Source organism: Apteryx rowi, unplaced genomic scaffold, assembly GCF_003343035.1.
Source record: "Apteryx rowi isolate R43461 unplaced genomic scaffold, aptRow1 scaffold_219, whole genome shotgun sequence".
NCBI classification, from domain to species: domain Eukaryota; kingdom Metazoa; phylum Chordata; class Aves; order Apterygiformes; family Apterygidae; genus Apteryx; species Apteryx rowi.
Genome location: NW_020448519.1, coordinates 256,023 through 283,172, shown reverse-complemented (window position 1 = coordinate 283,172; position 27,150 = coordinate 256,023). Strand labels below are relative to the sequence as shown.

General features: G+C 39.0%; 1 protein-coding gene across 1 annotated transcript in view; it reads left to right on the top strand.

Annotated features, from left to right (window-relative positions):
* The window catches only part of CFTR (cystic fibrosis transmembrane conductance regulator), a 95,490-nt gene extending 69,667 nt beyond the window's left edge, over nucleotides 1-25,823 (top strand). The window contains exons 22-27 of the mRNA XM_026064507.1: nucleotides 7,094-7,336; nucleotides 9,645-9,800; nucleotides 18,256-18,345; nucleotides 21,288-21,460; nucleotides 23,939-24,044; nucleotides 25,617-25,823. Of these exons, the coding sequence (XP_025920292.1) occupies nucleotides 7,094-7,336; nucleotides 9,645-9,800; nucleotides 18,256-18,345; nucleotides 21,288-21,460; nucleotides 23,939-24,044; nucleotides 25,617-25,823 (975 nt within the window). The remainder of the gene's footprint in view (nucleotides 1-7,093; nucleotides 7,337-9,644; nucleotides 9,801-18,255; nucleotides 18,346-21,287; nucleotides 21,461-23,938; nucleotides 24,045-25,616) is intronic.
* The last annotated feature ends 1,327 nt before the right edge of the window (nucleotides 25,824-27,150 follow it).

The following is a 27,150-nucleotide window of genomic DNA, read 5'->3' as shown; positions in this document are numbered from 1 at the left end:
TAAGACCAGACTGGCTAGAATTGGTACAACAAGAGTCGCAGATATGCACACACTGCTCTAGATGGCATCACCCTTGCCCTTCCTTGAGCAGGTGTGACATCCATGCATACAGGCGTGCCTGAGTTTAGTTGTTTTATATTTATTTAATTAATTAAATATATTTATTTAGTTTTATTTAACTGCTCACAAACGTAGTTGTGGCAGTTTTTGGCTTGCCAGATGAACTGGGGTCTTCTGCAAGTGGAAGAAGCCCACTGCTAGGGGCACATCTGTTGAAATTGGCATATAACATTAAGCTCATACTTAGTTGTTTTATAAGATATGCAAGATAAGGGACATTAGTGAAATAAGTGCAAGCAAAAGGACAGGAAGATAGGAGAATAAGGAAACAGGATCTTGTGAGGATGGAAAGCATGTACCAGAAAAAATACTGGCCAAACAAATAGTCAGGTGGCAAACTTGATTTATTCCTGTCTCCTTCTCGAGCCTTCTGTGATGCTAGCATACTCACTGAAGCAATCTGAGGGTTTCCAGGTAGGATTTTAGTTTCTACATACACAGATTTTCTTCTCTCTGAAGCAAATTCTGTTGAACTTTATTTGGCTTTAACTGAAAAATCCCCATTGTCTTTTTAAATACCCCATAATGGTTCTGGCATTTCGTTCTCTACAGTGTTGATGCTTTATCTGCTTTGCTATTTTTTTTAATGTATGTGGTCACTCTGACAGCTATCCATTGTTTTATTTAAAGCTATCAGTTAGGCTAGATTTATCTTCTCACTTTGATCATTTATGCTACTACCCCTTTAGCTGGTTTTCAGTCTTTTTCTCATTCCACCAGGCAGTCTTGTAATATTTTTAATTCTTTTCTTCCATAAGGAAATAGAAAATAAGTTTTCCAGTAAGTGCTGCCTTCACAGATAAGCATTGCACTAGTCCCAGTGGACTGTTTTAATGCTTTATAACCTCCTCCTTCACTGATGTGTATCCTTCAGTAGCAGTGCTTAAATTGGGAAGGACAATTCCTTTTATCAGGGAACAAGAAATTGCCATGCTTTCACAGTTGCCAAGATTACTTATGTAAGGAGATATAAAAAGAATCCCCATAAGAGAGATTAAAAACACACTTGCAAAACCTGACAGTACCCCACCCTGTACATCAATGATGCTGAAGGATTAAAGTAATATATGTGGAGAGAGGACCAAAGAAAAATATTAAGGTTGTGAAAAATAATGGTGCTGTTACAGTTGGTCTTCATGCTTTTATTTTTCCTTGCTATTTCTCCTTTAACTTATTCAATTAATATTTTTTAACTAGGAAATTATCTTAATATATCTTCTACTACTGTCAGCAGAAAACCTGAGAACATTTAATTTCCAAATTTTAACTACCCTAAATAGTTGAGAATAAAATCTGTATCAGAATAACAATCCTTGTAAAGAGGTGTTGGTCATCTGGAAGGGAGCAGAATCAATAAAAATCTGGTAGAACACTCCCTTTTTTGCTTGCAAAGCAGTATGGGAAAGAGCAGAAATTTCTGTATAAGTTTCACCTGAACTAAATATTACATTTTTGCAATTTGGAAGAAGAGTTTATATCCCATAAGTGCTTCCAAAATGTAACAGCAAAAGATGTGAAATTTCAATAGAAATATATAGTCTTCCTGCATTTCCTGTTTTCACAGTGACTAACTGCAAAGGGCTTTTTTACAACATAAGCCATAGGACCAATCTCTCATAGCATTTCTCAGTTACAGTGTGTTTTTGAGGAGATGTCTTGCAATATTGCCATTGAATACTATGTGAGGCTGGTCTGGAGAGAGTAACTGTTGTCTTTCCAGCAGAAAAACATGGGGCCTTACGAGATTAATTGTATTAGATTAGTTGTAAAAGAATTACTTCTTCCACTTCTGGAAATATACATTACATAATTATATTACAAATTCTCATCCAACATTAACAAGAGTTTAAGGGATATTAAATGAGGAAGTAAAATAAAGAATTGGTAATGTTATTAAAGTCTTTGTAAAATACAGTTAGGCAAGGCTAAAAATAGTGTATTATGCTCTAGACATTTTTAGCTGGAAGTAGTAAATATACTTCTTTATTCTAAAGCATTAGTTAGAGAATGTGAATATAGCAGGTAAATTGATGGGAATAATAGATAAGAAACTTGCTGTCACTTACACTATACCTGTCATTATGAATGACAGAAGATTTCTTCCTGCAAAAGGAGGATTGGATATCTTTGTAAAGTGTTACTGACATTTATGCGGCATTCTGCCCAGATCAAAATCATAATGCAAATTACAGAGCCAGGAAAACATCATTCTGAATTGATTTAAAGTATTAAGCTGTCTAAGAAGTCTACATATGTGATGTGACTGATCAGTCTGTTGGGGGTGCCTGGGAAATAGAGATGAAATTACCTATTACTAGGCAAGGCCCTTTGGCCAGATGGCTTTCTAGCAGATTTTAGCCAGTATGTAAAGGTAGGATCTCCCGAGCAGTTGTAGGGGCTCCCTTCTTGTACAAATGCTCACTGCTCTTGACAAAGCATAGAAAGACCTTCATTTCTGAAGCTGTGGTACTTCCAAAAAGACAAGATTTCTGAAAACAAAATGTAGCATCAAACACCAGTTAAAATAAATGCATAGTGTTCATTGTGGGGGTTTATAAAAGGCAGTCAGACAGGAAGAAAGTTGTCAGTCTCATCCCAGGTCTTCCTATTTGTGTAACCATAACGAGATGACATTCATTTATCAACATAATGATGACCATGCCTTTCCACCATGCACGGTGTTGAGATGGAAGTTGCAACCAATAGGTTTGGGTGATAGCATGCTCTTCAAAACTTCTGCCACAGTTTTGTTTCAAGATGCTCAGAGATGTAAACAAGTATCCCAGTATTCCCTTGTATTATATGCATTTGCTTCCGCATGGAAAATCCACCTAACAATATTTCAATCTGGATTAAGGAGCTGGAAGGAATGATAATATATCAGGTAGAACTGGTTTGCGGAGGGAAAACAAAAGCATTTTAACAAGGGCAAAGATGTACAAAGGAATTTCCGTAATGTCATTAAAGAGAGATACAATACTGGGAATATAAACTGGAGAACAAATGCCAATAAGGCCCAGATATTCCTGGATGAAATAACTAGGCATTTGTTTGTTTGTTTGTTTCTTTGTTTGTTTTGCTAAATAATCACTGACCAATAAGAATTTACATTATCTTATAATTTACTCTTTTTGTTTTCAAAAGGCAAATTTTGGAAAAAAAAAATCTAGTTAATTGAGTTAGATGAACTAAGGCACTCAGGAACCTGAATTTAGAGGAAGCTCACATCTTCTTTCAGTGAGTTGTTGAAATTTGTTTCCTGAATAGCTATGAAAAAATAGTAGGAAATTTTGGAGAATCTAGGTCTACCAGGATCAATAACGTTCTCCAAAAAGATATTAGAAATGACAGCCTTCGCAGAGTGGATTAGGTTAGCCAAAACAAGCTATGTTTTGGAGGTCAAGAAGCATAAAGAGAAGTGAGAATCGCCAAAATCAGTTAGACTTGCAAAGAAGGGAATACAAGGGTCTTCAGTTATAAAGTAATATGAGAAACAGAGGAGGTACAGCTCTTTTGCACTGAGGATGGAATGGAAAGACGGTAAATAATGGCCCAAATTCTAGATAAATACATGATCTCTGTGTTCAGTAAAAAGACAGCGTTTAACCTGGGGAGTTGAAAGGAAGGCAGAAATAGGATTTACAATATTTGAGGTGGAAATTAAATGCAGAAAACAGCCTAGCTGTAGGCATGTTCCTGAAATGCCTCCGTTAGTTAGGATTCTGGTCTCCATAAACTTCCTGTATAGTCAATGGAGAGATACATGTATCACCAGTGACTCAATCCATCTAAAATCACAGAATGACAGAATCAGAGAACAGTTGAGGTTGGAAGAGACCTTTAAATATCATCAAGTCCAACTGCTCTGCTCAAGCAGGGTCACCTAGAGCAGGTTGCCCAGGACCCTGCCCAGATGACTTTTAAATATCTCCAAGGATGGAGACTCCACAACCTCTCTGGGCAACCTGTTCCAGCGCTCAGTCACCCTCACAGTAAAAATGTTTTTCCTTATGTTGATGGAACTTCCTCTGTTTCAGTTTGTGCCCGTTGCCTCTTGTTCTATCACTGGGCACCACTGGAAAGAGTCTGGCCCCATCCTCTTTACATCCTCCCTTTTTATACGCATTTGATTTATATGCATTGATATCATCAATCCCCCATCAGTCTTCTCTTCTCCAGGCTAAACAGGCCCAGGTCTCTCAGCCTTTCCTCATATGAGAGATGCTGCAGTCCCCTAATCATCTTAGTAGACCTTCACTGGACTCGCTCCAGTAGCTCCCTATCTCTCTTATACTGAGGACCCTGGAACTGGACCCACCACTCCAGGTGTGGCCTCACCAGGGTTGAGTAGAGGGGAAGAATCACCTCCCTTGACCTGCTGGCAATGCTCTTCCTAATGCAACCCAGGATACTATTGGCCTTATTTGCCACAAGGACACATTGCTGGCTCGTGGTCAATGTGTCGTCCCCCAGGACTCCCAGGTCCTTCTCTGCAGAGCTGCTTTCCAGCAGCTCAGCCCCCAGCCTGTACTGGTGCATGGGGTTATTCCTCCCTAGGTGCAGGACCCTGCACTTGCCCTTGTTGAACTTCCTGAGGTTTCTCTCTGCCCACCTCTCCAGCCTGTCGAGGTCCCTCTGAATGGCAGCACAGCCCTCTGGTGTATCGGCCACTCCTCCCAGTTTTGTATCATCAGCAAACTTGCTGAGGATGCACTCTGTCCCTTCATCCAGGTCATTGATGAATAAGTTGAGCAGGATTGGAGCCAGTATTGACCCTTGTGGGACACCATTAGCTACAAGCCTCCAACTAGATTTAGAACCACTGATCACAACCCCCTGAGCTCTGCCATTCAGCCAGTTTTCAATCCACCTCACTGTCTGCTCATCTAACACATTCAGAGTCTTCATTTAAAGGTAATTTGGCTTTGCAGTTGGGCACTTCAGGTAAAGGTGTAAAATTGGGTTGGAATAATGCAGACTAATGCACTCAAACTGGGTGGAACTAGAAATTCCCATCCCAGAGGTCTGAATGAATTGAAAGAGAAACTGGAAATCTGGTAATAGCAACTTTAAATAAACCCACCAAGTTGGCAGTGGTGGCACACAAAATAAGAAAAGCAAATGTTACTTTGGGTTAAGAAGGGGAAATCAGAAGTCATCTATGCCACTATCAGCTTTTTAGTCTGATGGCAACAGTCTTTAGAAACTATTTTGAAGAAAAAGTCAAAGACAGTACCTACAGAATGAATAAACTCAGGTTTACTGAAATTAGGGTTGTGTCAGACAAACCTGATAACTGTTTGATAACTTATTTTCTAGACAAAAGTAATGTAGCTCTCATCTGTCTTCATCAAAGCACTGACTATGGCTCTGTTTTAGAAATTATATAAATGAAGGACATCAGGATTATTACAAGAAATGTAAACTAGTTAATGAGTTGGATAAAAAGAAATGGCATTAAACCGTAAGTATTAAGCTCTAGGGGGGCTACTCAACAAAGATTAGGCTTGTGACTGAGCTCATTTAAGTCTTTTTTAATGCTCTCAACAAAGAAAAAAATTGTGTTGAAGAAATCTGCCAAAGACACAAAGCTGAAGGGCAACGTCAGCCTAAAGGACACTGAGAGATGAAAAGTATTAGGTGACCTCAAGTAATAAATATGAAATAGAATTCAATAACCAAGCTTAGGAACCACTAAGAATAACTTCTGGTGTAAGTAAGGATCTCCTCAGTTAGAAAGGGCCACAGTGGAAGGGAACTTTGCTGATCACTGCTTGATCACAGGATTACTACAAGATGAGACTGTGAAGAAAAATATATATGACCCTAGGAGTGTTAATCAAGATATTCCTATCCTAAAAGAGATAGGAAAATATCAGTGCCTTTGTACAATGTCCCTGTAAAACTTCATCCAGAATGCTGTATGCATTCTTATCAGACAACAAAGATGATTAATTCAAACAGGGATGTTTGGAGAAGAGAGACCTTATGTTAAGGCTTAAACTTGGGTTTTCTCTAGTCTTGGAGAACAAAGGCTGAATAAAACTAAAATGGCCCTCCATGAGTGAATGGGGGAAGTAGCTAGGAAAAAGAACTATTTAAAATTTTAAATTAATAAAGGCCCAAGAACAAACTTGTACATAGACCAAAAAATTGTTTTCTAACCACCTGAGCAGTAAAGTTCTAGTGAAGGAGATGAATTCATTAATTCAGGAGCTATTCATTAATTGGTGCTTAATCCATTTATGAAAAAAGTTTATATGATATGACTGACCCAGAAGGTCTCTTCTAGTCCCATGCTCCTTTGATAATTCACTGAGACTGCTACTAGTGCATTTCAACTTCTATCTCAAGTCCGTGAATGACAGTACTTGATTACTTCAACTAATATGTATAATTACAGATATAAAATTAATTGTGATGAAGTTTCCTACTAACTTTTTGGTACAAAACAATAGAGAATTTTTCATAAATACTCTGATGTTAATGTCTAATGATCTTTCCTCCATACTTGATGCTAATGTTTTTCAGCTTTCAAATTCCACGCGTTCTGCTGATCGTTGAAAATTAATCATTACTCGAGGAAATTCAATTTTCATGTTGGGCAACCCCTTACAGGAGTAGGGAGTTGAAGACTCCAAGACTTTTTTTTTGTGTTGATACTTTGTTTTTACATATGCAGTTCTTTTACAGTTTTCAAAATACATTAGAAAAGGTAAAAAGAGCTATTGTGTCCATTTAAAAAAAGAAGCAAGTGGAATCAGTTAAACACATTTGGCCAATGTTAGTACTACAACAGAATGAATCAAGAGCTTTATACAAAAAGTATCCTAGCTTTGAAAATTATATCACAGTATAACTTACACAGAAAAGAGACTTACTGTTCTGGCTAAGAGTTAGGAATAATTTGATGTTGTTTGTTTTGATAGCTAAGTGTTAGGTGCAATTAGAACACTGTTCGTTTTATTCTTAGATGCGGTCTGTCAGCCGAATATTTAAATTCATTGACATGCCAACAGAAGAGATGAAAAACATGAAGCCACAGAAGGATGACCAGCTTTCAGATGCCCTTATAATTGAAAACAAGCATGCTAAAGAAGAGAAGAACTGGCCATCCGGAGGACAAATGACTGTGACGGACCTTACAGCCAAATACATTGAAGGAGGAGCTGCTATATTAGAAAATATTTCCTTTTCAATAAGTTCAGGGCAGAGGGTGAGACACTGTTTTGTTGTGTTTGATCTGACTTCCATTAAGCTTAACTCTAGAAGTGTCATTATAAACCTATTCATTGACTAAAGGGTGGGTTGAGTTCATTAAGTTTTTTGTAAATGGAAATATGAAATTGCCATAAAACAAAGTAATTACCTAAATCCCCCAACGAACGGAAATGTTTTATGTCTCTTTTTAATAAGAACTCATCTGTAGGACTATCAGCTACTAACAAAAAATGATGAAAATCTAGCTTAGTTGTAGCTAGTCTCAAGATTTCTAGGATAACTAAGCATGCTGAGGACTTTTCCTGGTTGTGAGTAGCAGAATATACTGATAAAATATATATATGCAGCAGTTCTCCAAGTCCTATTCCTGTGCATGCAGTTGGCTGCCTTCCTCTCCTGTGGAGAGGGAAGTTTGCTAGTGAACACAGATCCTAGGGGCAGACTGACCCAGGTGGAACAGGGCACAAAAGAATACAGACTAGTGTGCCAAGGGTAATGCATCAGTAGCTCCAGCGGTCAGAGGAATAGAAGTTCTGTCTCACCTGTTTGATGAGTGCTGTACACTATACCAAATTATTATATAATAAATAATAAACAGTTCTATCCTTTAAAAGATTTACAAATCTTTAATTAATCTTTATGCATGTTTGGGGTCACATTCAGGAAAAAGCTTATTTTCAGGATAGCAATTAGACACGTCTTTAATACTTGGCTTTACGTTCATGCTGAAGTATCATGCTTAGTGGGTGGAATGAAAGACTTGCATGATTTCTTGAGCTGAAGCCTTACGGATGAAGAGGAAGGCAATTTTAACTTTCTCTCATAGATGAGAATACAGGTTCAGTGACAATTCCCTTCCCTTGCCAAGAGGCAGTTCTTAGTTTGAACAGCACTAGTTTCTGTCAGATTTAATGGATCTATATTGGTTTACGTGAACTGAGTGTTTCATCTACTAAGTTTGAGGGCACCAAAATTTGAAAGCAGGGGTCTCACTTCCTGTGGCACCATCCTGAAATTGCTTTGCCTTTGGAAGAGAGGTACTTGTAATTCCTGAAGTGTGGAGGTATGGTGCCACTGCAGTCTGATTCATGTACTTCCTGGAAATCTGTTGAAGCCATGGGGTAATTAAAATGAAAGATACTTTTGTGCAGTACAGAGAGGGTGGCAGAGCAATTAAAACAAAGATTCTTTTTACAAAGATTATGATTTAGAAATTTGATCCAATTTCAGTAATGAACCCTGTACTCATGGGTAATGTTTCCAGAATTGGAGCAAACTGTTTTAATGAAGAGGATTTGTCTCTTCCCCATAAGAAGGCAAGTGTTAAACAAGCATGGGAGAGGAGAGCTCTCATCTCCTGAGGGGGTCTGTGCAACACAATGTAGGCTTTTGCTCTTCTCATTCGGTGGCCTGTGGCAGTGTTACAGAGGGGGATTCCAGGCAACAGGAAGAATCACACACTTCGCTTTTGTGTTTATACTGTCACCCTGACAAAAACAGCCCATGGAACTGGAATGGAACAGCATTACCTGTGTAAAATTATGCTACTGAAAAAACCATTAGTGTATCTCAGTATTTGCCAGTGGTTACTGCAGGTGTTGCCTGTTCGAATGATAGATAGGTGCAATCCCACAAGGGAAACGCAACATTTAAAAAATGGCAAATTATGTTTGTTTCCACCTTTCAGGTAAGGAATGGCAGAACTTGCAATTCAGCAGCACTTGCTGGGTGGGTTGTGGATTTGCATTGCTGGCCAGGGGTGGACAAAGGCACAGTGTGCTCTTAGATCACTGTCCCAGGCCCAGGTTACCCCAGTATAAGTTCATTGTCTGATCAGAGTTAGGCCCTCTGTTTTGAATCAGATGGAAACTGAGTAGCTCAGTAGTGTGATTAAAGTACACTACTTTTCTTTCTACTTTTTTTCTATCATCAGCTGGATGTGCTTTTGCTGAAGGGGGAGGCTTCACAGCAAAATAAAAGCGGGGGGAAGGCACAGAGAGCTAGGCTAATCAATACAAAATAATATATAAGCAAATTTATGTTCTTCAGCAAAACATAGAGTAAAAGATTTTTTTATTAGTTAATTCTTAAAATTTACACTAACAAAACAAAGGAGAGTCTGACCGAATGTTTCATTCAGCCCCTGCTGTAGACCCTTATCATTCCCAAATGAATGACATATACTATCCTGTTGAGATCCATTTGGATAGTTCTTCACTGCTAAGATCTAAGTGTTGCTGCCTTGGTCTGTGGTTAATATGTGAGCAGTAGTAAGTGTTTGCTTTTATTAATTTGCATTGCAGGTGGGCCTTTTAGGAAGAACTGGTTCAGGGAAAAGCACTTTACTCTTTGCCTTTTTAAGACTGCTGAATACAGAAGGGGATATCCAGATTGATGGAGTCTCATGGAACACAGTCAGTGTGCAGCAATGGAGAAAGGCATTTGGAGTAATTCCTCAGGTAATGAGAATATTGCATTGGCAGCAAAAGGGCGATTGTGTACCTTTATTTTAGTTCGTTGAATATACATATGCACACAGTTACTGATAAGCTTAAAGTTAGTTGTTTAAAGCTGAGAAACAGAAACAAAAGGTAGAGGTTCTGTGAAAAAAGGAGTGGGATGGATGGATGTAATGGTTTGCCTTGAACTCTGCCTTTTGAGACTTTCTCTGCCACTTTCATACGAAAGAACTCTTCTAGAAATAGGAAGGTACAGCACGCTCAAATGAAAGTATTCATAGCCTGCTTATCCTTCTGCCTCTAGACAAGCAATCAGTGGTGTTCTAACCTGTTTCCTAAAGCCTTAAATCACATCTTACGGTTAACAGGTAAATTCTATATATTGCCTATTCTCCTTGGTAGGCCAGTAGCTGAACTGCTGCTTTTCTCTTATTTTACTGCATCATTAGCTGATCAGCAACCTGAAAGTCTCACTTTTTTATCTGTCACCTCTCATTATCCAGTCATGGTGCATGTCTAAGGGAGCAGTTCATGTTATTTATGCTTGCAGCACTGATATTTGGGGAGTAACACCATTTAGAGATGGAAATTGAGACACAGAGAAAAAAGAAGCAGATACTCACATGTGTGTAGGCACCCTGATACTCTTAAATGACCAGAACAAGAAATGCAATCTGAGGAGGAGCAAACAATTGAACCTGGGACTTCTGAGTCCCCTGCTAATGCCCCAACCACTGAAACAGTCTCCTACATGAGTTACAGTGGTAGATTATTTGTCCCCCAAATTAACATTATTGGCTGCATGCAGTAATACTAAAAAGTGATTGCTAATTGTAACAGTAGGAATGAAAACTTTTGGAATGAACTGCATAATTTTTAATGCCATGTTTTGTATCTTTGTCGCTGAAAGCTTTCATTCCTTTCCAATAACACTGACATAGGAATAACATGTTATATTGTCCAACATCCTTCTTTGAAAGCTATACACTGTGTAGTTTGCAGTTACTATACATATACATACTTTCCTAACTACATTCACTCTTAGAAATCTGTGAGTGGGGCAGAATAATTAAAGTATGGTAGGCTGCAGTTTTACTGACAAGATACTTACGGTGTCAGAGGCAGACAGACACCAATTGCAGATCAGCCAGCCACATGGCAGGAGGACATGCAGTCTGTGCCACCCTTATCCCTTTTTGAGAGGTGGCCACTAGCCCTAGAGGCTGATAAGTGTGGTTTAATCCTCAGTCATCCTGGCTGGCCAACTTTTTGGCCAGCACTGTCAGCTGTCAAACTCTTACTGTGTTATTCCTCACAACCCATCCCCAACATAAAGGAGATGCTAGCTGCTTTCTGTGCATACAGGTTTGGTCCCAAACAGTCCACTGTCTTAGAAAGGTGGTAAGCTGCAGTTAACATAGATGTGGTATAGCACTGTTCTTCACTAAGTGAGCCACTTCAAAATAGTTAGAGACACTCTTGGACAGCCAGCCAATTTAACTGAAAAAAGTGCTGTCAGGTTTTCATTTTCAAGATAGTGGTTTTCTTCTCCATAACCGTCATAGTAGAACATAGGTGTTTCTTCATTTTCACCCTCCACTCTGTATGTAGGCTAAATTCTGCTGTGTATCAGCAGAATTTACAATAAACCAGAGTAACTGTAGTGAAGCCACTAAAATGAAGACTCTATTCTATTCTGATCTATTTCAGTGTAATGGAGGTGGGATTTAACTGTGACTGAGCTGTTCCTGATGGTATTTTCTTGGGTTTTGTAGCTGTTAAAAACAATGCTGAAATGCTCTTGCTGGAAACGCAATGGCTTTGATTTTGCAAAAACAAGTGGGACTCAAAATTTGATTTTTCTTCTTACGATCTGATGATAAAGTTTTGTGTTGTGATAGCTTTCATTTCCAAAATAACATCCCTCAGTAGCCTGAATAACATTTATTTAAAGTAAGTATGCAGAGGCTACAACTCTCTCCTCTCTTTGCAGCTCTGCAGTTGTGCTCTGAAATTCCTTCAAAGGCAGGAATTTTTAAGCACTGTGGCCTTGCTAGAACAGCCCCTTTCCTTACAGCCAAGTTACACCCCCAAGAAAAGGGAGCCAAGAATGCAGTAGCGAGTTCACTGGATTCATTTCTTGTCTGAGCTCTGCTGACAGTCTAGTTGATTTGATCATACTCTGCCTACTGATCCAAGGCTTGCTCAGCAAGCTACCCTTTGATAGCTGATCTATCACCTTCTCTCTCCTCTCTCCAACTCTCATGTCTTTCTATTCCTGTAAACTTTTATTTGTTTATTGTTTCTGGATCAGTTCTGTCAACATAATTCTGTTGGTTACAAGCATGAAAAAAAGTCACCCCTTCAGACCAAGGTAGCTGTGCAACAAATTGCAAATACAGCTGCATCTATATTGGCAAAGACGTTTGAAGAACAGGTATGTTATACCGTTTGTTGAAGGATGCTTTTGCCAATATAAGCTATGTCTCCATTAGGGAATTTTCCTGGTATAGTTATACAGCCAAGCCCTTTCTAATAGAGAAGAGGCTCCCTTGTCTCTGCCATAGTCCCCCTTAAGTCTCTTTCTCTTCAGTTTGTTTCTGGTCTTGCTCCCTTCTGTCTCCAACTCCTTTGCTCTCAGCCCTCTCTTCCTCTGTGATGTGGTTGCCTAGCAGTGTTTCTGCTTTCCACCTCCAGCTGTCCTTGGGCATGCATGGGCTGAGGAGAGAACTGAATTCTCACCAAAAGAAATCCGCTTTTGTGCTGCCAGAGGATCAAGTTATTAGTCCAATAGCCTGAAAATGGGCAGCTCGAAGGTTGTATTTCCACACTGGCAAGAGGTGAAGGAAGAAGCCAAGGACCCAGAGTGCTGGGATAAAATAGATGGTAGTTTATTCCAATCATTCCTCTGCCCTGTGATCACTATTGTTATTTATTTGCTTTATGAATTTCAGTAGCTCTTAGAAGCTTCAGTTAAGTGTCAGCATGTTATTGTAATGAGTACTGTATAGGCAAAAATAGGGGGTACCCCAAGGAGGTATCTTCTAGGGTTATGCGAAGATCTGCCACATGGATAAAACAAGATGATAGTGAAGGCACACATGCTTCACAAGAAGTAACCTCGATGTCACAATGAAAAAAATATGATTAACAATTCTATTAGCTGAGTACTTGCTATAGAATCACTAAGGGTGTATAGAAAACATGGTTCTGCAGCCAACAGTAAAATGTGAGAGAGATTTATCACGAGCAGGGTAGCTTGCCTCTCTGTTGGTGAGATGCATTGGCTACCTGTTGTTAAAATTACACATTTAGTTCATTTTGGAAGTCCATGATACGTGGATCAATGCCAAAAAATCCCAGCCCTCTGTTCTCTTAAAGTCACCAGAGTTGCCAGGCTGTTTGCATGCTTCAGTTTGCATTTGCAGCTTCTGTCCTAAACCCTTGCCAAAGAACTGCACATTATGCCTCAAAAGTTCCCACATTCAGAATGAAATGAAGTTTTCACCAGCACTTTCCCCTCAGGGAAGAGAAATTACATATACCACCCAGCCTTTCCTGGCAGAACAAAGAGAGCCTTTTGTTCTTTGCTGTTCACCTACAGCTTCAGAATGGGGGGGAAAAAAAGTTGCTTTTACTTTCCTGGGAGGCTGGCCTATAACAACACATAGATATTCACAATCTTGAGAGAGCTTTAGGTAACAAAAAGAAAATGGAGGTAGTTCTTTTTGAGACCTGCTTCCTCATGAAAACTTTCCAATCTTGTTCTTCTCTCCCTTATCCTTAAATGTTGCAATTTAAAAGAAAAAAGTGTTTTTTCTAGGTGGGGACCTCAGTGCTATGTGCCTGTGTACAAATAGCATTCTAACAGCAGCGCATATTGTAATCTGCTTTATGCAGACGGTGCTGGGGCATTCAGGAATCACACTGAGCCAGAGCCATAGCAAAATTCTGTTTCATTCAGTATATCAAATCCAGCTGTCAGTGCATTACAGTGGCATGAACTGGTAAATTATATAAAACAAGTTTCCTGTAGCACCCACAAGGAAGTTCCTTCCTATACCTCATCAAACACTGGTTAAACACAGGCCCTGACCACAGCGTTGCTTCCACAGGGTGTTTGTAATTCTAACATAAAGCAGTAACTCAGCAAGAGCAGGCTTTTTGAAGTATAATCACAGCCCATCACTCCTTTTTTTTCTGGGCAATCCTTTCTGATGCTTCTTCAGCCAGCACTACATTTCCAGGGTGCTCAGTGAGGACCCACACTGAAACTCTTTTGCTTACTGGTCATACAGATGATGTCCTGAAATATTTAATGGAATTAAACCTTCATAAATTTGGCTTTGAGAGGAAAACAGATGTTGGGCCAATTTCCTATTAAAATAAATGAGGAGGAAACTGAGACCTGTAAGGTGTTGCAGTGGCATTACTGCACTGTCAGGATAAAGGAAGGGGGTGACTTTAGATGTTTTCTTGAGTATATCAAGCATGGTAGTGTTATTCTACTGTAGACATTTAATCATCCTGACAGATCTCACAACATTTTCTACATGTAAATGCTCCATATAGATTTAAAAAGCAAGCTTAGCATAGAGAATAAGATAAATATAGCTTGTGGGAATGCCAGCTAACAAAAAAAATTAAAAAGTGAAATTTCTCAACTTCTATCTTTGTAGTTTTAATTTTTCAGTAGCCATCTCATTTTGTTCATTATGTCTATCTATCTGTCTGTCTATCTATAGCTAGCATGATTTCACTGTCTCTCATTTTCTTCAGGACTGTTTACTTTCAGAGGTCACAGGAATGTCTGTTATGCAGCATTCCAAGGCGCTGCTGTAAAATGCAGCCTGCTGGAAAGCTCAGCTCCTCAGAGAGTGCACAGAGAGGGTCTTGCAGAGGCTGAATTCCTGCAGGAGATCAAGACGAGTCAGCATCACCGTACCTGGGACCATCTGCATGCCCCCAGACATATGCAGAGCACCTGTGGAGATCAGTAAAAACTCCACATGCTCATTTAGGGCAGTATCTAGTTTCCTGCATAATGGATTCATGGTTGCCAGGAACATAGCACTTGTACTTCCCACTATCCTTGAAAGATAGTGTTTTTTGCATCTTCAGGATAACTTGAACCTTACAGAACTGGTCCCAAAAGACTTGCAAAAAGTCTTCATTGCTCCCATGTTCTTATTCTTGACAGTAAGTAATTTTAATATCAATGTAGTCACTAAAGGACACTCATTAAAACAGAACCTTTAACTCTGCAGCTAATAATAAAGCATTCAGATGGTTATTCAATTTTCTTTCCTGTTGATATGTTGCTATAACATCTATGAAGAGGAGAAGGCAACACAGAGGTCATAATACTGTTAATCTGACTTCACTTTGTGTGTAGCTGGTGTCATAGTTCTGCTGATGTTGCATTTTCTCTCCAGCCCTGGGGCCTATGTGAACAAGGAAGGGTTTGCAGAAAGAGCAGAGCAAGCCAGCCTGCCTCATAGGTCTGTTTGAGGAACTGCAGGGGTTGTCTTTAAATGCAACAGCGACTGCTCCCAGCCAGGATCTTCTCACTCCTTAGCAGCCTCTTGTAAACTGGCCCTTCACTCTTCTGTCTGCATGTGCTTAGGTCCATCGGGGTCTAGGTGCCTCCTCATATCACTTCAATCACTTCCAGAGCTTATCTCCAGACATGCTGGGCGCATTCAACATTGTAACCGATATGTAGAGGGTCTAGCCACTGAAGGGAATTAGTGCCCTTGAGAGGGGTTGATTTACAATATTTGGGGTGAGCAGAACATAATCATGACAGAATTTATAGTTCTGAGTGTTTTGCTCATATACATTTGTAGTTGGATGCCAGGTCTGAGAAACTACTTGCTTATATGATCCCCTCCAATACCCATCCTGGGCAAATTTGAGCAAGTGACCAAGAAGGAAATGGTTCCATGTTTACTGCCAGTCTCTGCAGCTGTCCAGCTCCTCTTCCACCTTGTTCCTTACTTCTACTTCTTCCATATTTATAAGCAACACATAAATCCATGGACTTCACTTCAATTTTTTTTCATTCTAAACTTATAGCACTTACAGAAATTTCTGCTTTTTCCTGTTTCTTTGTAAGTGGGCTCTGAACTGCCTGTGTGACTAAAATGATTTTTACTCTAGTAAGGCCTATGCATTTTCTAAAGAGCTGGAGGAGGTGTTCAAATGGGTAGAGAAGCAGCAGAAGTCAGGACAATGAAGTATTTACCTTATTAAAAAAGTGTACTTTTGGGAATGCCCTGCTTTTAGTGCCCTACTTCTTGAAAGCACAATTATTAGGAATAACAGCAGTTTCTGAAGAATGTAGTTCCCTTTATTTCTCTTCCTGCTGCACTGCATCAGGAATGTTATTCAACCCTATCTTCTTTAAAACTGGTTTGTTCAGTTAACTGTTCTTTACCACTGAGAAATGAAAATACCTATTCCATTAGTTAAATGTATGTTGCACAAAGTGTGAACAAAACCAGGTCTGACACTTTCCACAGTAGTATTATTTTTACCACACCCACTACTTGTAAGAATCTAATCCTGTTGCAAATACGTTGTCACACTCATTTAAACTAACCAAAGTAAGGCATGGGAATGTGTTATACTTCACTGAAGCATTTGTTATTGTTAATAATAATGATTATAAAGGAAAGAATCTGCTCACTTTTTTCCCTAGTATCTACTAAAAGTACTAAAAGCACTCCTGCCTGTGTATGCTGCTGCCTCCACTGCAGCTTACTTGGTCTGTTGCTTGTAGTGCAGTGAAGGTATCTCATTTAAGTGACTCTAGAGACTGTGCAGTAGAATATTGCATTTGTTTTTCTCCTCTGACCTCTTGAATGAGGTATTTCCTTCTCTCTTAGACCAAAGGAGGTATTGGCAATGGTTTACATCTCTTAATTAGGTGAATTAATTAAATATAATGTATTTTAATCTGCCACATTTAAACTTATAACTAATCATAATTATGTAAATGTGCATATAAATTGCTTTGAAATCTGATGAAAGAATGCCAAGTTCCTAGGTTATGTCAGATGGAAGTTGTGTAGACTGGCCAAACTATGGGAAAGTATTATTAAGTATATTCTCTCAACTCTTTCTGCTAGTACAGCTAGTCCCTTGCTGTTTTCAATAACATTTGAGTACTGAGACTTCAGTTTAATTTCTGCAAGAAATTGAGTGGCTGTAAATCACGGTGATTTCAACCTGTCTTTTCTCTAAACAAATACATTCTTTAGGAAGACAAAAGAGACAAAAGAGAATAAAATAATTGTCTCAGATATTTCCTCGCAACTTTATTTGTTCTGTATGTACAAGGAAAGAACGTGCAAATGGTAATATTTCTCAATAAGGTACTTACATTCTTTGAGAGCAAGTTCTCCCTGCTATAATCAGCAGGTGTACTTAGCAGCATGGAAGACAACATATTAGTTTCTTCTCATAAAAAATGTTGTGCAATCTCAGTGTCACTTCAAGAACCTCATTTTCACCAGAATCTGACACACCCACCCCCTGTAAAAAGAGATTAAACAAATATTTAAATTTGTCTGAGTCACTGCTTTGCAGGCTACAAAATGTGTTTCTAATAGATGTTCCTTTAAATCTGTCTTGCCTAAATGGGTGGAAAAAGCAAAAATCAATGGCAAATTTTAGTGGGAGAAGGGTGCACTCTCCATGTTGAGAAATGTGCATCCTTTTCATCTTCTTTGGCGGAAAGAAGGCACATGATGTAGCAGGGAAAGAGCCCAGACTGTGGCATCAGCCAGGGAAGCCTCTTATGTGAATGAATTGCTGCTGCTACACTCATGAATCAGTTCATGCTATGTCACATCTCAGTGACATGAAATAGAGAGAACGTCTTTTGAGGTAGGGTTGGAAAATGGTGAAACATAAAGTAACAAAATGATGCTCATGTATATTTTACTACAGCAAATAATTAGAAAAAAAATTCATCAGTTAAAAAAAATTTACGATAGTGTCCCTGAATACGGACAAATATTCAGAAGTTCTTTTTACCACAGAACACAATTGTGGGAACACAAATTTTGGGTTAGTGATCATTTTTCATTTGAATGTGTTTCATTTAGTAAAGATTCAAAAATAATTTTTTAAAGGATCACTGCAAAATTGAAATGCAGAAAATCTTTCTGTTCTGCAAACTGCTGAAATGGGATTTTTGATGGTTTTCAGGTAAGTTTGACTAAATTTTTAGTGAGAAAATTGCCAAAAGCTGAACATGTTTTTTTTTTAAATCACTTTTTTTGGAACAATGTTTTCCAAAGTTTTTTTGAATCTGCATTAAGCTCTGTCTGGTATTGCAGAGGGGTATTCTTTTTCCTGTATGCTTTACAATTTGCAGTGTCTTACAAAATGTTTAATGTGTATCAGTCCATCTATCTATATCTGTTTGTTGTTTTTTTTCTCATAGAAAGTGTTCATATTTTCTGGGTCTTTTCGGAAGAACTTGGATCCTTATGGGCAATGGAATGATGAAGAAATATGGAAAGTTGCAGAGGAGGTAAAATTGTTCAGTGATGTTATTTGTATTCCTCTAGTCAAGTACTTACAGCAGAGCACAGTGTAGGTCAAACGGTTGTCTTATGTTAAATTTATACAGAGCCTTAGAAATAAAATGCTGAGAAAGGATAATGCTATGCTATAAACCACATTTCCTTATTACCTAATAAAAAGTTGCCTTTGTCAAAGTTAGAAAAGAACATTGATAAACTTTCATACAGCACAGTTTGAGTTTTTCATGCAGTCATTTAGCAAAGGCGAGGTTTTATATTTGGCTCTGCTGGATGACTCTGAAAAAAAGAAGTGGAGGAAGTTGATACAGAAAAAAAGTCCTGTAATCTTTTGTCATTCTAATGCTTTGTCAAATATATGAAATCATTGTAAGGCATTTTTCAAAAGACGACTAGTAAACATTTTGGATGCCAGAAAAAAATGAAAAATGTGTCTGGCCTGTCCTAGAAAGAAGACTGATGTTATTGCAATAGGAAATATTCATATTCAGTTTAGAAAAATCTTTCATCAAAGTATTTTACAGCTATTGTAATTTTCAGGCCAAGCTAGAGCCAGCTGAGAAGGAGCTCTCTGACACTGCATTCAGGCTTACATACAATTAGCGTCACAGGCAGATGCCTCTTTGATGGAGTAATAAGCATCATGGCATATTAAATCTTATAAACCTGAAGGGGTCTTTTTGTTCTAATTTTATGTTGGGGTTTTAGCAACATTTTGTTTCAAATTCCCCAAAATTTGGGGTCAGATTTTTACAGTCTGTTTTGATGTGAGATAAAATCCATGCATTATGGTTGTAAGATGCCACCTATTGGCTCTGGTAGTGTTTAAGATTAAATAGGTGTAAACAAAATCCAAAGAAAAGGCAAAGAGATTTAAGGGAAGTAAAGTGCTATAGCCTAGAAAGCAGATGTCTCTTTCCAAAATACGGATGACCTAATTAATACAGACTCAACAGTGAATTTGTGCCATTTTCCTTGTTCATAGCAAGTCTCAAGTATCATAAAATGCTTATAAAGTACAGGACTTACTGTTTCACATCCAGGAGGTTAAGTCTGTCTCTGCCCTCTCTCTGGGTCTTGTACAATCTCTTCCCTGTGCTTGGAAAAGACACTCTCTGTGAGTAATTTACTGTAAAATAAAAGCACTATGGCATTTTTGGTTAAATGACATGATAGAAGCTTTTCAGCAGGTTCTGGCAGAGACAACAGAGTGCTCAGTGCTATGCTGCTTTGACTTGCAGAGACTGGGGAAAAAACTGAATGTGGGTTAGCCTTCTCTTTCTTGAAAAAAGACAAGTTTTATTTCTCATTTTGCTGGACTGTTTTCCCTCAGGGTGTGAATCAAGCCTGGGATGTTAAAGATCTAAGCCTTATTTATAACAGTGGAGAAAAATATGTTGAAGTGTTTATTATTAAGGAGTTTGGTAAATCTCTTAGAAAACTGCAATGCATAGTTGTTCATTTAATAAGAGAGTGCAAAACAAATAGGAAAGAAAAAGAACTGTAATACTTTATAGTAGGAGTGATTTGATTGTTTACAAAGTTAATGCGCTTGAAATCTGGCTCATTAGAGACAATGAGACAGTGTAACTTTGGGAGCCCCACACAGAAAGAAAGTTGATTTTCACCTTACCCTGATCCACATTAGCTGCTGAGGGTTTAGAGGATACTGCTGAGAGCAGCATCACTTTTTAACTTTCCTTGCAGTCAGCTGCAGAGAGCAAGGTGTGAACAAATGTCAGACATTCCACTTTTGTGGTACCCCAATATTTCAGCACCTGAATGTCAGATTTGTGCCAGCTTTTGAAGATAAATTTTACTCCTACACTCAGCCATGTGGGCCCTAGAGGTACACAGATAGACCATGCATAGTTTTAAGAAGAAAGCACCTTTTCCAGCTATTATTTGCAAAATTTTACTAAAGGGCACAAGGTAAGTTTAAAAGAGGAGTAAGGAACAAAACAGTGACCTTAATTTGCTTATAAATAAAAGCCTGAACTCTTCAGAAATGCAAAACCTGTACCTAGACACCACAGTTTAATGTGGTTTCCATGTAAAAAGGAAATACAAGGAGGCATTCAAAATTTTTTGCCCTGGGATGAAAATGAAATGCAGATAACATGTAGTAATTCAAAAATCCAAGGAGGGCTCTTCATAAACCATTGGGATCGTATTGCTTTTTATAATGTATTTTGGAGCAATGCAAATTGCATTCACTTCCCAATGAGAGCAAAAGGAGCACTGCAAGAAACAATCAGAAAACCTCTCATGTGCTGGATTCCAGTTTCTGGAATTGAGTGAAGCAGATTCCTCTCACAGGCACCTCTGGAAGTGCTTCATCGTCAGTGCTAGAGAGAAGCCTGTGGTGCCATTAGTGTGAACAAAGTGCACAGAACATTTGAGGCAGCAAAAAGAGCAGATGAAAATGGTCTTGGAGCCATAGAGACAACTGCTGCGGTGACGTGGGTTCTCTGTTGCTGTAATGTAGCATGTGAATTTTGGTTCTTTTTACCCTCCTCGTAACCAAAGAGGCCTGGTTTCCTTTCAGAACCTCCTTCCTTCATGTTACCAATGATGCACATCACTGCTGGATAAAAAGTTTCAAATATATTGCTTTCTTTAGACTGCTAACTCAGAATGTTTTGGTCTAAATGCCAAACTCATTGTCAGTGACAAACAAATGAAGTATTAACTCTTAACTTCCCCACATAAATGCCAGTCTGTTGTATTATTCAGATATTTCAGTGCTTTTCACATCATCCAGCTACTGGCTTGTATTAAATTTATAGGAGAGATTCTCATTTTTGTCAGTTTATATTTTCTATTCGTTGTCAGAAACAAAAGGCAAGGAAGTTGAAGGCAATGGTTGTCATACCTACAGTCAGAAGTAACTGTATCTCACAGATTTTCTTTTGCTTTTTCTTTCCTGCAGGTTGGGCTGAAGTCTGTAATTGAGCAATTTCCAGGCCAGCTTGATTTCGTTCTTGTGGATGGAGGTTGTGTCCTCAGTCATGGGCACAAACAACTGATGTGCCTTGCCCGATCAGTTCTCAGTAAAGCTAAAATTTTGCTGCTTGATGAACCAAGTGCTCACCTGGACCCTGTGTATGTTTCCTTCATTCATTTGTTCTATCCTTCTATATGAAATAAGAAAATCAGTACGGCAGCACCACCTAAAGAGACTTTTTGTCATTTGTCTGGTCCTTCATTTAGCCTGATTTCAGCATCAGGAACAGACCTTGATAAAAGGGCATGCATAAAACGTACCTCCTCAGGGCATGCTTAGCGAGAAGTAGGGTATTGGAGCCTGTTTCCGGAAGAGTAGCAATTCCTTACTGAGCTATGAGCAATAACCTATCTGCGCTGGCTCAGCTCCTCTGGCAGGAGTATGTGAGAGGAACAGAGCGACGTGGAGAGAAACAGAGAGATGCAGAGAGACATAGAGAGATGCACAGACAGGTGCTGTTACCCGGTCTAGCCATGCGGAGTTGTTCCAGGGAAAAGATTGAACAGGTAGTAGTTAGCCTCTTGTGTTCATATACAGCCAGCTTCAAGGCCTGGGTAGTCCGCTGGGTCCTGTTTCTCTGTGTGGGTGTATGCTCTGTGTCACAAGTCAGCTTGTCATAAACAAAATACTAACAGAGAGCCAAACCTTAGTGCTGCATACAAGTCTATAGGGTTTCACACGGGGGGGTATTCTTTGATCTCTGCTGAGTGCCTGTTATAACACATTATTCCTTACTATTACATTACCATTAAAATGTAACATAATGGCTGTTACCCCAGGATGATGGGCACTGTATAAACATGAAGCAGAGAGGGCAGAGAGACTCTATCCCCCAAAGCTTATGTTCAGACCAAGATGATCATAGCAAGTGAATTCAACAGTCATTGCAAAAGGGTGCAAGGAAGTGATATTGCAATAGCAAAAAGGGCCTTTATAAGTGAGCTGTAAATAGACTCACTTCATGTGATTGAAACTTTTGCACAACCAAAATGTAACTACAGTGCTTGACTGTTTGCTGAGTCAGATAGAAGGGATTTAAAAAGAAAGCCTTTGTGAATTCATTCAGTTTATATCACCTATATATACATACATGTGTATATATACACATATATATATGCACACACACAGAGTGCAAATGGATACGATCTCTTGCTAGGTTGAAATAAAAATAGTCTCAACCAATTGGCAATAGCAGCTGCATTTGAGAGGTGGAAGAAACACCTGAGACAAGCCATTTTACTTCTGTGGAGATGAAAAAACTGAAGATTAGAGAGATGGAATCTCACAGAAAGATTTGTATTTTAATCTCTCCCTTGCTTGAAGAAAAATGAAATGAAAACTGCAGACTACTTTCTAGACATTTCTTGATTCTTATGGCTTGCTAAATAAATGATCAGAGCCCTAAATAAGTCAGAAGTGATACTGTCAGATAGTGATAAGTCAGATAATGATCTATCTGCTAGAACTACAGTGGTAAAACAGAGTCTTCAAGGGTATCTGTGACCATAACTGTTTAATAACTTGGATTACCTAGACAGTCACAATTTGTGTAGATAGCATTGCTGAACATGTATTCTGGAAATGGAAAATTACAAAGAGATTTGCTGGGTTTTTACCACTGAGCCTGTGGTCACAATCATAAAGGGAACAAAAAAAGTTTAAAGAATCTTGAAGGCAAATACATTGAAAGGGAACAACCTGTTACCAAAGGTCTTTACAGTTCATTTTGCTAACAAAAGCCTGAAGTGGATGGGCTACTGTGAGTGCCTGGTATGTAATTTTCTTGCTGAGAAAAAAATACTGTGGCAAGGATTAAGCACAGGAAGGACCAGTTAAGAAGACAGTATGTTTGCCTCTAGTTGGCTTTTAGGGCATTTTGTTTAGGTTATTGTATTCCAATTCTGATTTTCCACTATGCCAAATATGTCCTGAGCTCTTGTATTTATTGGATGTGGGGAAAATGGCAGCATATTTCCAAAGACGACCAGACCCTTCTCATTAGTTTAAATCATGATGAAATAGAGTTTACTAAATGCTACTAATTCACAGATCCACACTTAGACAAATAGTTCTTGTATCAGTGATATCAATCACAGCGTTACTCATCTAAACGTTTTACTGTGAAACCTGCACTATTTATTTAGTTTCCTCAAGGATCCAACTCTTGGAGCAATGGAATTATATGAGATTCTCAACAGAGAGCAACTCACACCTGAGGTCTAACTCTTCTATTTGGCAGTATCTGAGCTGTCTTATCTCTAGCTGAAAAGCAAGAATGTAAATTATGTCAAAAGAACAACCATGTTGTGTAGCATATTTATTAAAAGAGATGTATTTTAGTAATTCTGCATGGAGGATCAGATAAGGTTAGTTACAGCCTTAGTTTTATAGGTGATATGTACCTTCACAGCAGAAACTGCAGCGTGATGAGACACTGCAGAACCATATTATGTGTGGGTATGCACGCATGTGAGCTTCACAACATGCAGCTAGGGTATTAAATACCATAATTAACTTTATGAGCTCTACTAGCATGTACATTGCAGTGGAAATGCCAAGAATTATTTGCCTTTCAGAACTTCCCAGGTGATTAGGAAAACGCTGAAGCATGCATTTGCAGACTGCACAGTAATACTCTCAGAACACAGGCTAGAAGCAATGCTGGAGTGTCAGCGATTTTTGGTGAGTGTTCCTTGTAATCTAATGTAATGGTATTTCACTACAGTTGATGAACACGCAAACACAGCACGTACCCTCCCAAAGGCTGGGTTAATGAAGTCCACTGCTCCTAGATCACAACGGGGGTGATTCATTCAGCTGAGCAGCCCGGTCACCTGTACTCCCATGACTGCACAAGAGCAACAGGCTCTGATGTGCTCTTTCAATGCGAGCTGTCATAGACATCTACCTTCAGATGCACTGAATCACATTCTGGAAGAGCCAGAGTTGCTCTTTTAACCAGAAGGACAGTTTAGATGACTAGATTAGCTAACTCCTGACACAGGTGCCTTATTTTGCTGATTGACTCAAGAACTCCAGAAAATCCCAGCATATCACAATATTTACTACTGCTCGGGCAGAAGCGTTGGTACTTGTTCTTGATTGACAGGAGGATACATGGGGAAGAGGAGATCCCTGAGGAAATAGTTGATGGGCAGAAGCTTTGATCTATTTTATAATGCTGCTTGCATATTCTCTTCTAGTTTAATCAAAGTGACAAGGCACTGAGGGCTTGGGGTATTTCTTTTGTGATATAAGAATTATTAATAAAGGAAAACTGCAAAGTCATGTAGTTGTTCTTAAAAATGAGGTTTCTTCCTATGTATTTTCTTCACTTTTCGTTAGAGAGGAGTTTCATTTTATTAGCGTAATGTTTTCTTCCATGTATATCTTTTGTGTGCGTTTGCGCAATAGGAGGAATACAGTCTGAAGCTGAAGTGGGCTAGATAATAAGCAAGTTATACATCCTTTTGACTGTCTTAGTCCTGTAAGGGCAATGAATTCCAGCCTTTGCCTACATGCCAGATCCTGCACCATTTATGACTGTTGGCAGAGCAGGAACACAGCATATGCAAGCAGGAGGATTTCCACCCTCCAGCCAGCAGAAGCAGAGCTGCTAAAAGCTCTCTCCTGTTAGACCTGAGCCCCCACCTGAGATTAGCTGGCATTGCAATGCCACCTAAGGAATATGATTTTTCACCTATTTCCTTCCTGACAGGGGGAGTCTGGCACAGCTCTATAGGGCAAACGGGTCATCTCCTTCAAACAGAGGAGAGCCAGCTCTTCCCGGTTTGGCAAGAAAGAAGTAAAGAAGGCCTGGCACCTTGCTGGCAGCCTTTCTGTCTCTTCCTGTTATATATCCCTACTTTAATAATCCTGTAGTTAACACTTTCTTATCCTGCCCTAAGATAGTTGCTATATTATTAAGGCAGTCTTAGCAATGCCAGGGAAATACTACCTACCTGGAGACTTCGACCAAACTATTTGAGAGTTAAAAAACAAGTCACAAAGAAAAAAAACAACAAACCCAACTGCATTTTGTAACTTGAGCAATAGGCACCTTCCCACATGTTGATATTTTGACATCTGCTGCTCTGGGTGTATTTAGAAATTTCTAACTGTAAAATGTGCTTTTCCCATTATAAGACTTTGAAGATCTCTGTGCTGTCTCTTTCCTACTCTGTTAGCTGAGTTTATTAGTTGAATTCTGTCAGCATTACCTTTACCCATCTAATGGAGTGAATGTTTGTTTAGGTAATCGAGGACAATAAAGTGAGGCAGTATGAATCGATTCAGAAGCTGTTGAATGAAAAGAGTTCCTTCAGGCAAGCTATCAGCCATGCTGATCGCCTTAAGCTATTCCCGATACACCGCAGAAACTCCAGCAAACGCAAACCTAGACCCAAAATCACTGCCTTGCAGGAGGAGACGGAGGAAGAAGTGCAGGAAACAAGACTGTGAGACATGGACTTTCTTTTTCGGAGTGAATTGTCAGCAGTGCCCCATGACGATGTGACCAGCACTTCTGAACTTGCTGGAGCCATGCACAAATTTAACCTTGCAGAAGGTATTCACTGCAGCTCACAACACATGCGTCTGGGAATTACTTCCCTTCCATGGTTACTTATGTGGAAGTTATTATGTATCTTTGAAGATTTACCACTTTTAATGGTAAAACCAGGCTTCCTTTTAAAAGCTGCTCTAATTTGGTACAAACTAGATGGCAAGCAGAAGTAGTAACCTGCTTAGCCCAACATGATCATTTCAGGTAACTTTTGGTAAGGTGCTTGCTGGGGTGAGAGGTCCAGACAGTGGGAGAAATGTTAGAAAAATAATCAAACTGGGTGGAAGATACTAAAATCAAAATGTAAAATGCTTCTTTAGTTTCACTTCCTGCAAACAGATTAAGGGAAAACATCAGCCACACGCACAGAATACTTCCTCCTATTTATTTTTCATGGAGCAACTATAATTTCAACTCTAGCAGAAAAGGCCAAATGCCCTTTCATAATAGCATGCTGCTCCATGTGTGCAGGTGATGATGAAGGAGAAAGGATATTGGCTTGCAAGCCAGCCAGTGTCTGTCATGTCTCCACAGTTAAGGGAGAAATGGAATTTCCTCTTAGAGCTGGGGAGACCCTGCACACGTTCACAGCAAGAGGAGTGCAGGCGAACATCAGCATTTAGTAAAAGATAGGGCTCCTAGCAGTGGAACTGTAATATTCTGCATATTTAGGTCTGGCACCTTTACATGCTTTTTACTCTGGCCTGAAAAAAAGAAAGGAAGAAACCTCTCCGATGTAGACTTTAATAATGAAATCAATTTTATACTCTTCTGTTTTGCAGTTTTATGATGAAACTGAACTTTCTCTAGGATATTTTATTTATTTTAATATTGTTGCAAATATTCATGAAGAAAATTATGTATTTTAAGAGTGATTATGTACTATGAAGAAAAATATATTTGTACAAAAAGTTTTATATTTGGATTGTAATTTTTTTTGCTATTAGTCTTTGATGTCACATTATAAATACAGCTGGCATAAACAAGGGTAGCCCCAGAGTTAGGCCAGGTATTGTCCAATGGTGTCTTTGTGCACTAAATATTCCAGTGATGCAGACCTCTTTGATTTTTCTTTAAATAAAAAAATAAAAATAAAACCGCCTATGTGACACATAACAATACGTGCGGGTTGGAGACACAGCAGAGTTATTCTGCTACTTCTACTTAAGTGATTACTGCCTAGCAAAACGTGTACCTGATCTTTTTTTAATCCTGTTTCTTACG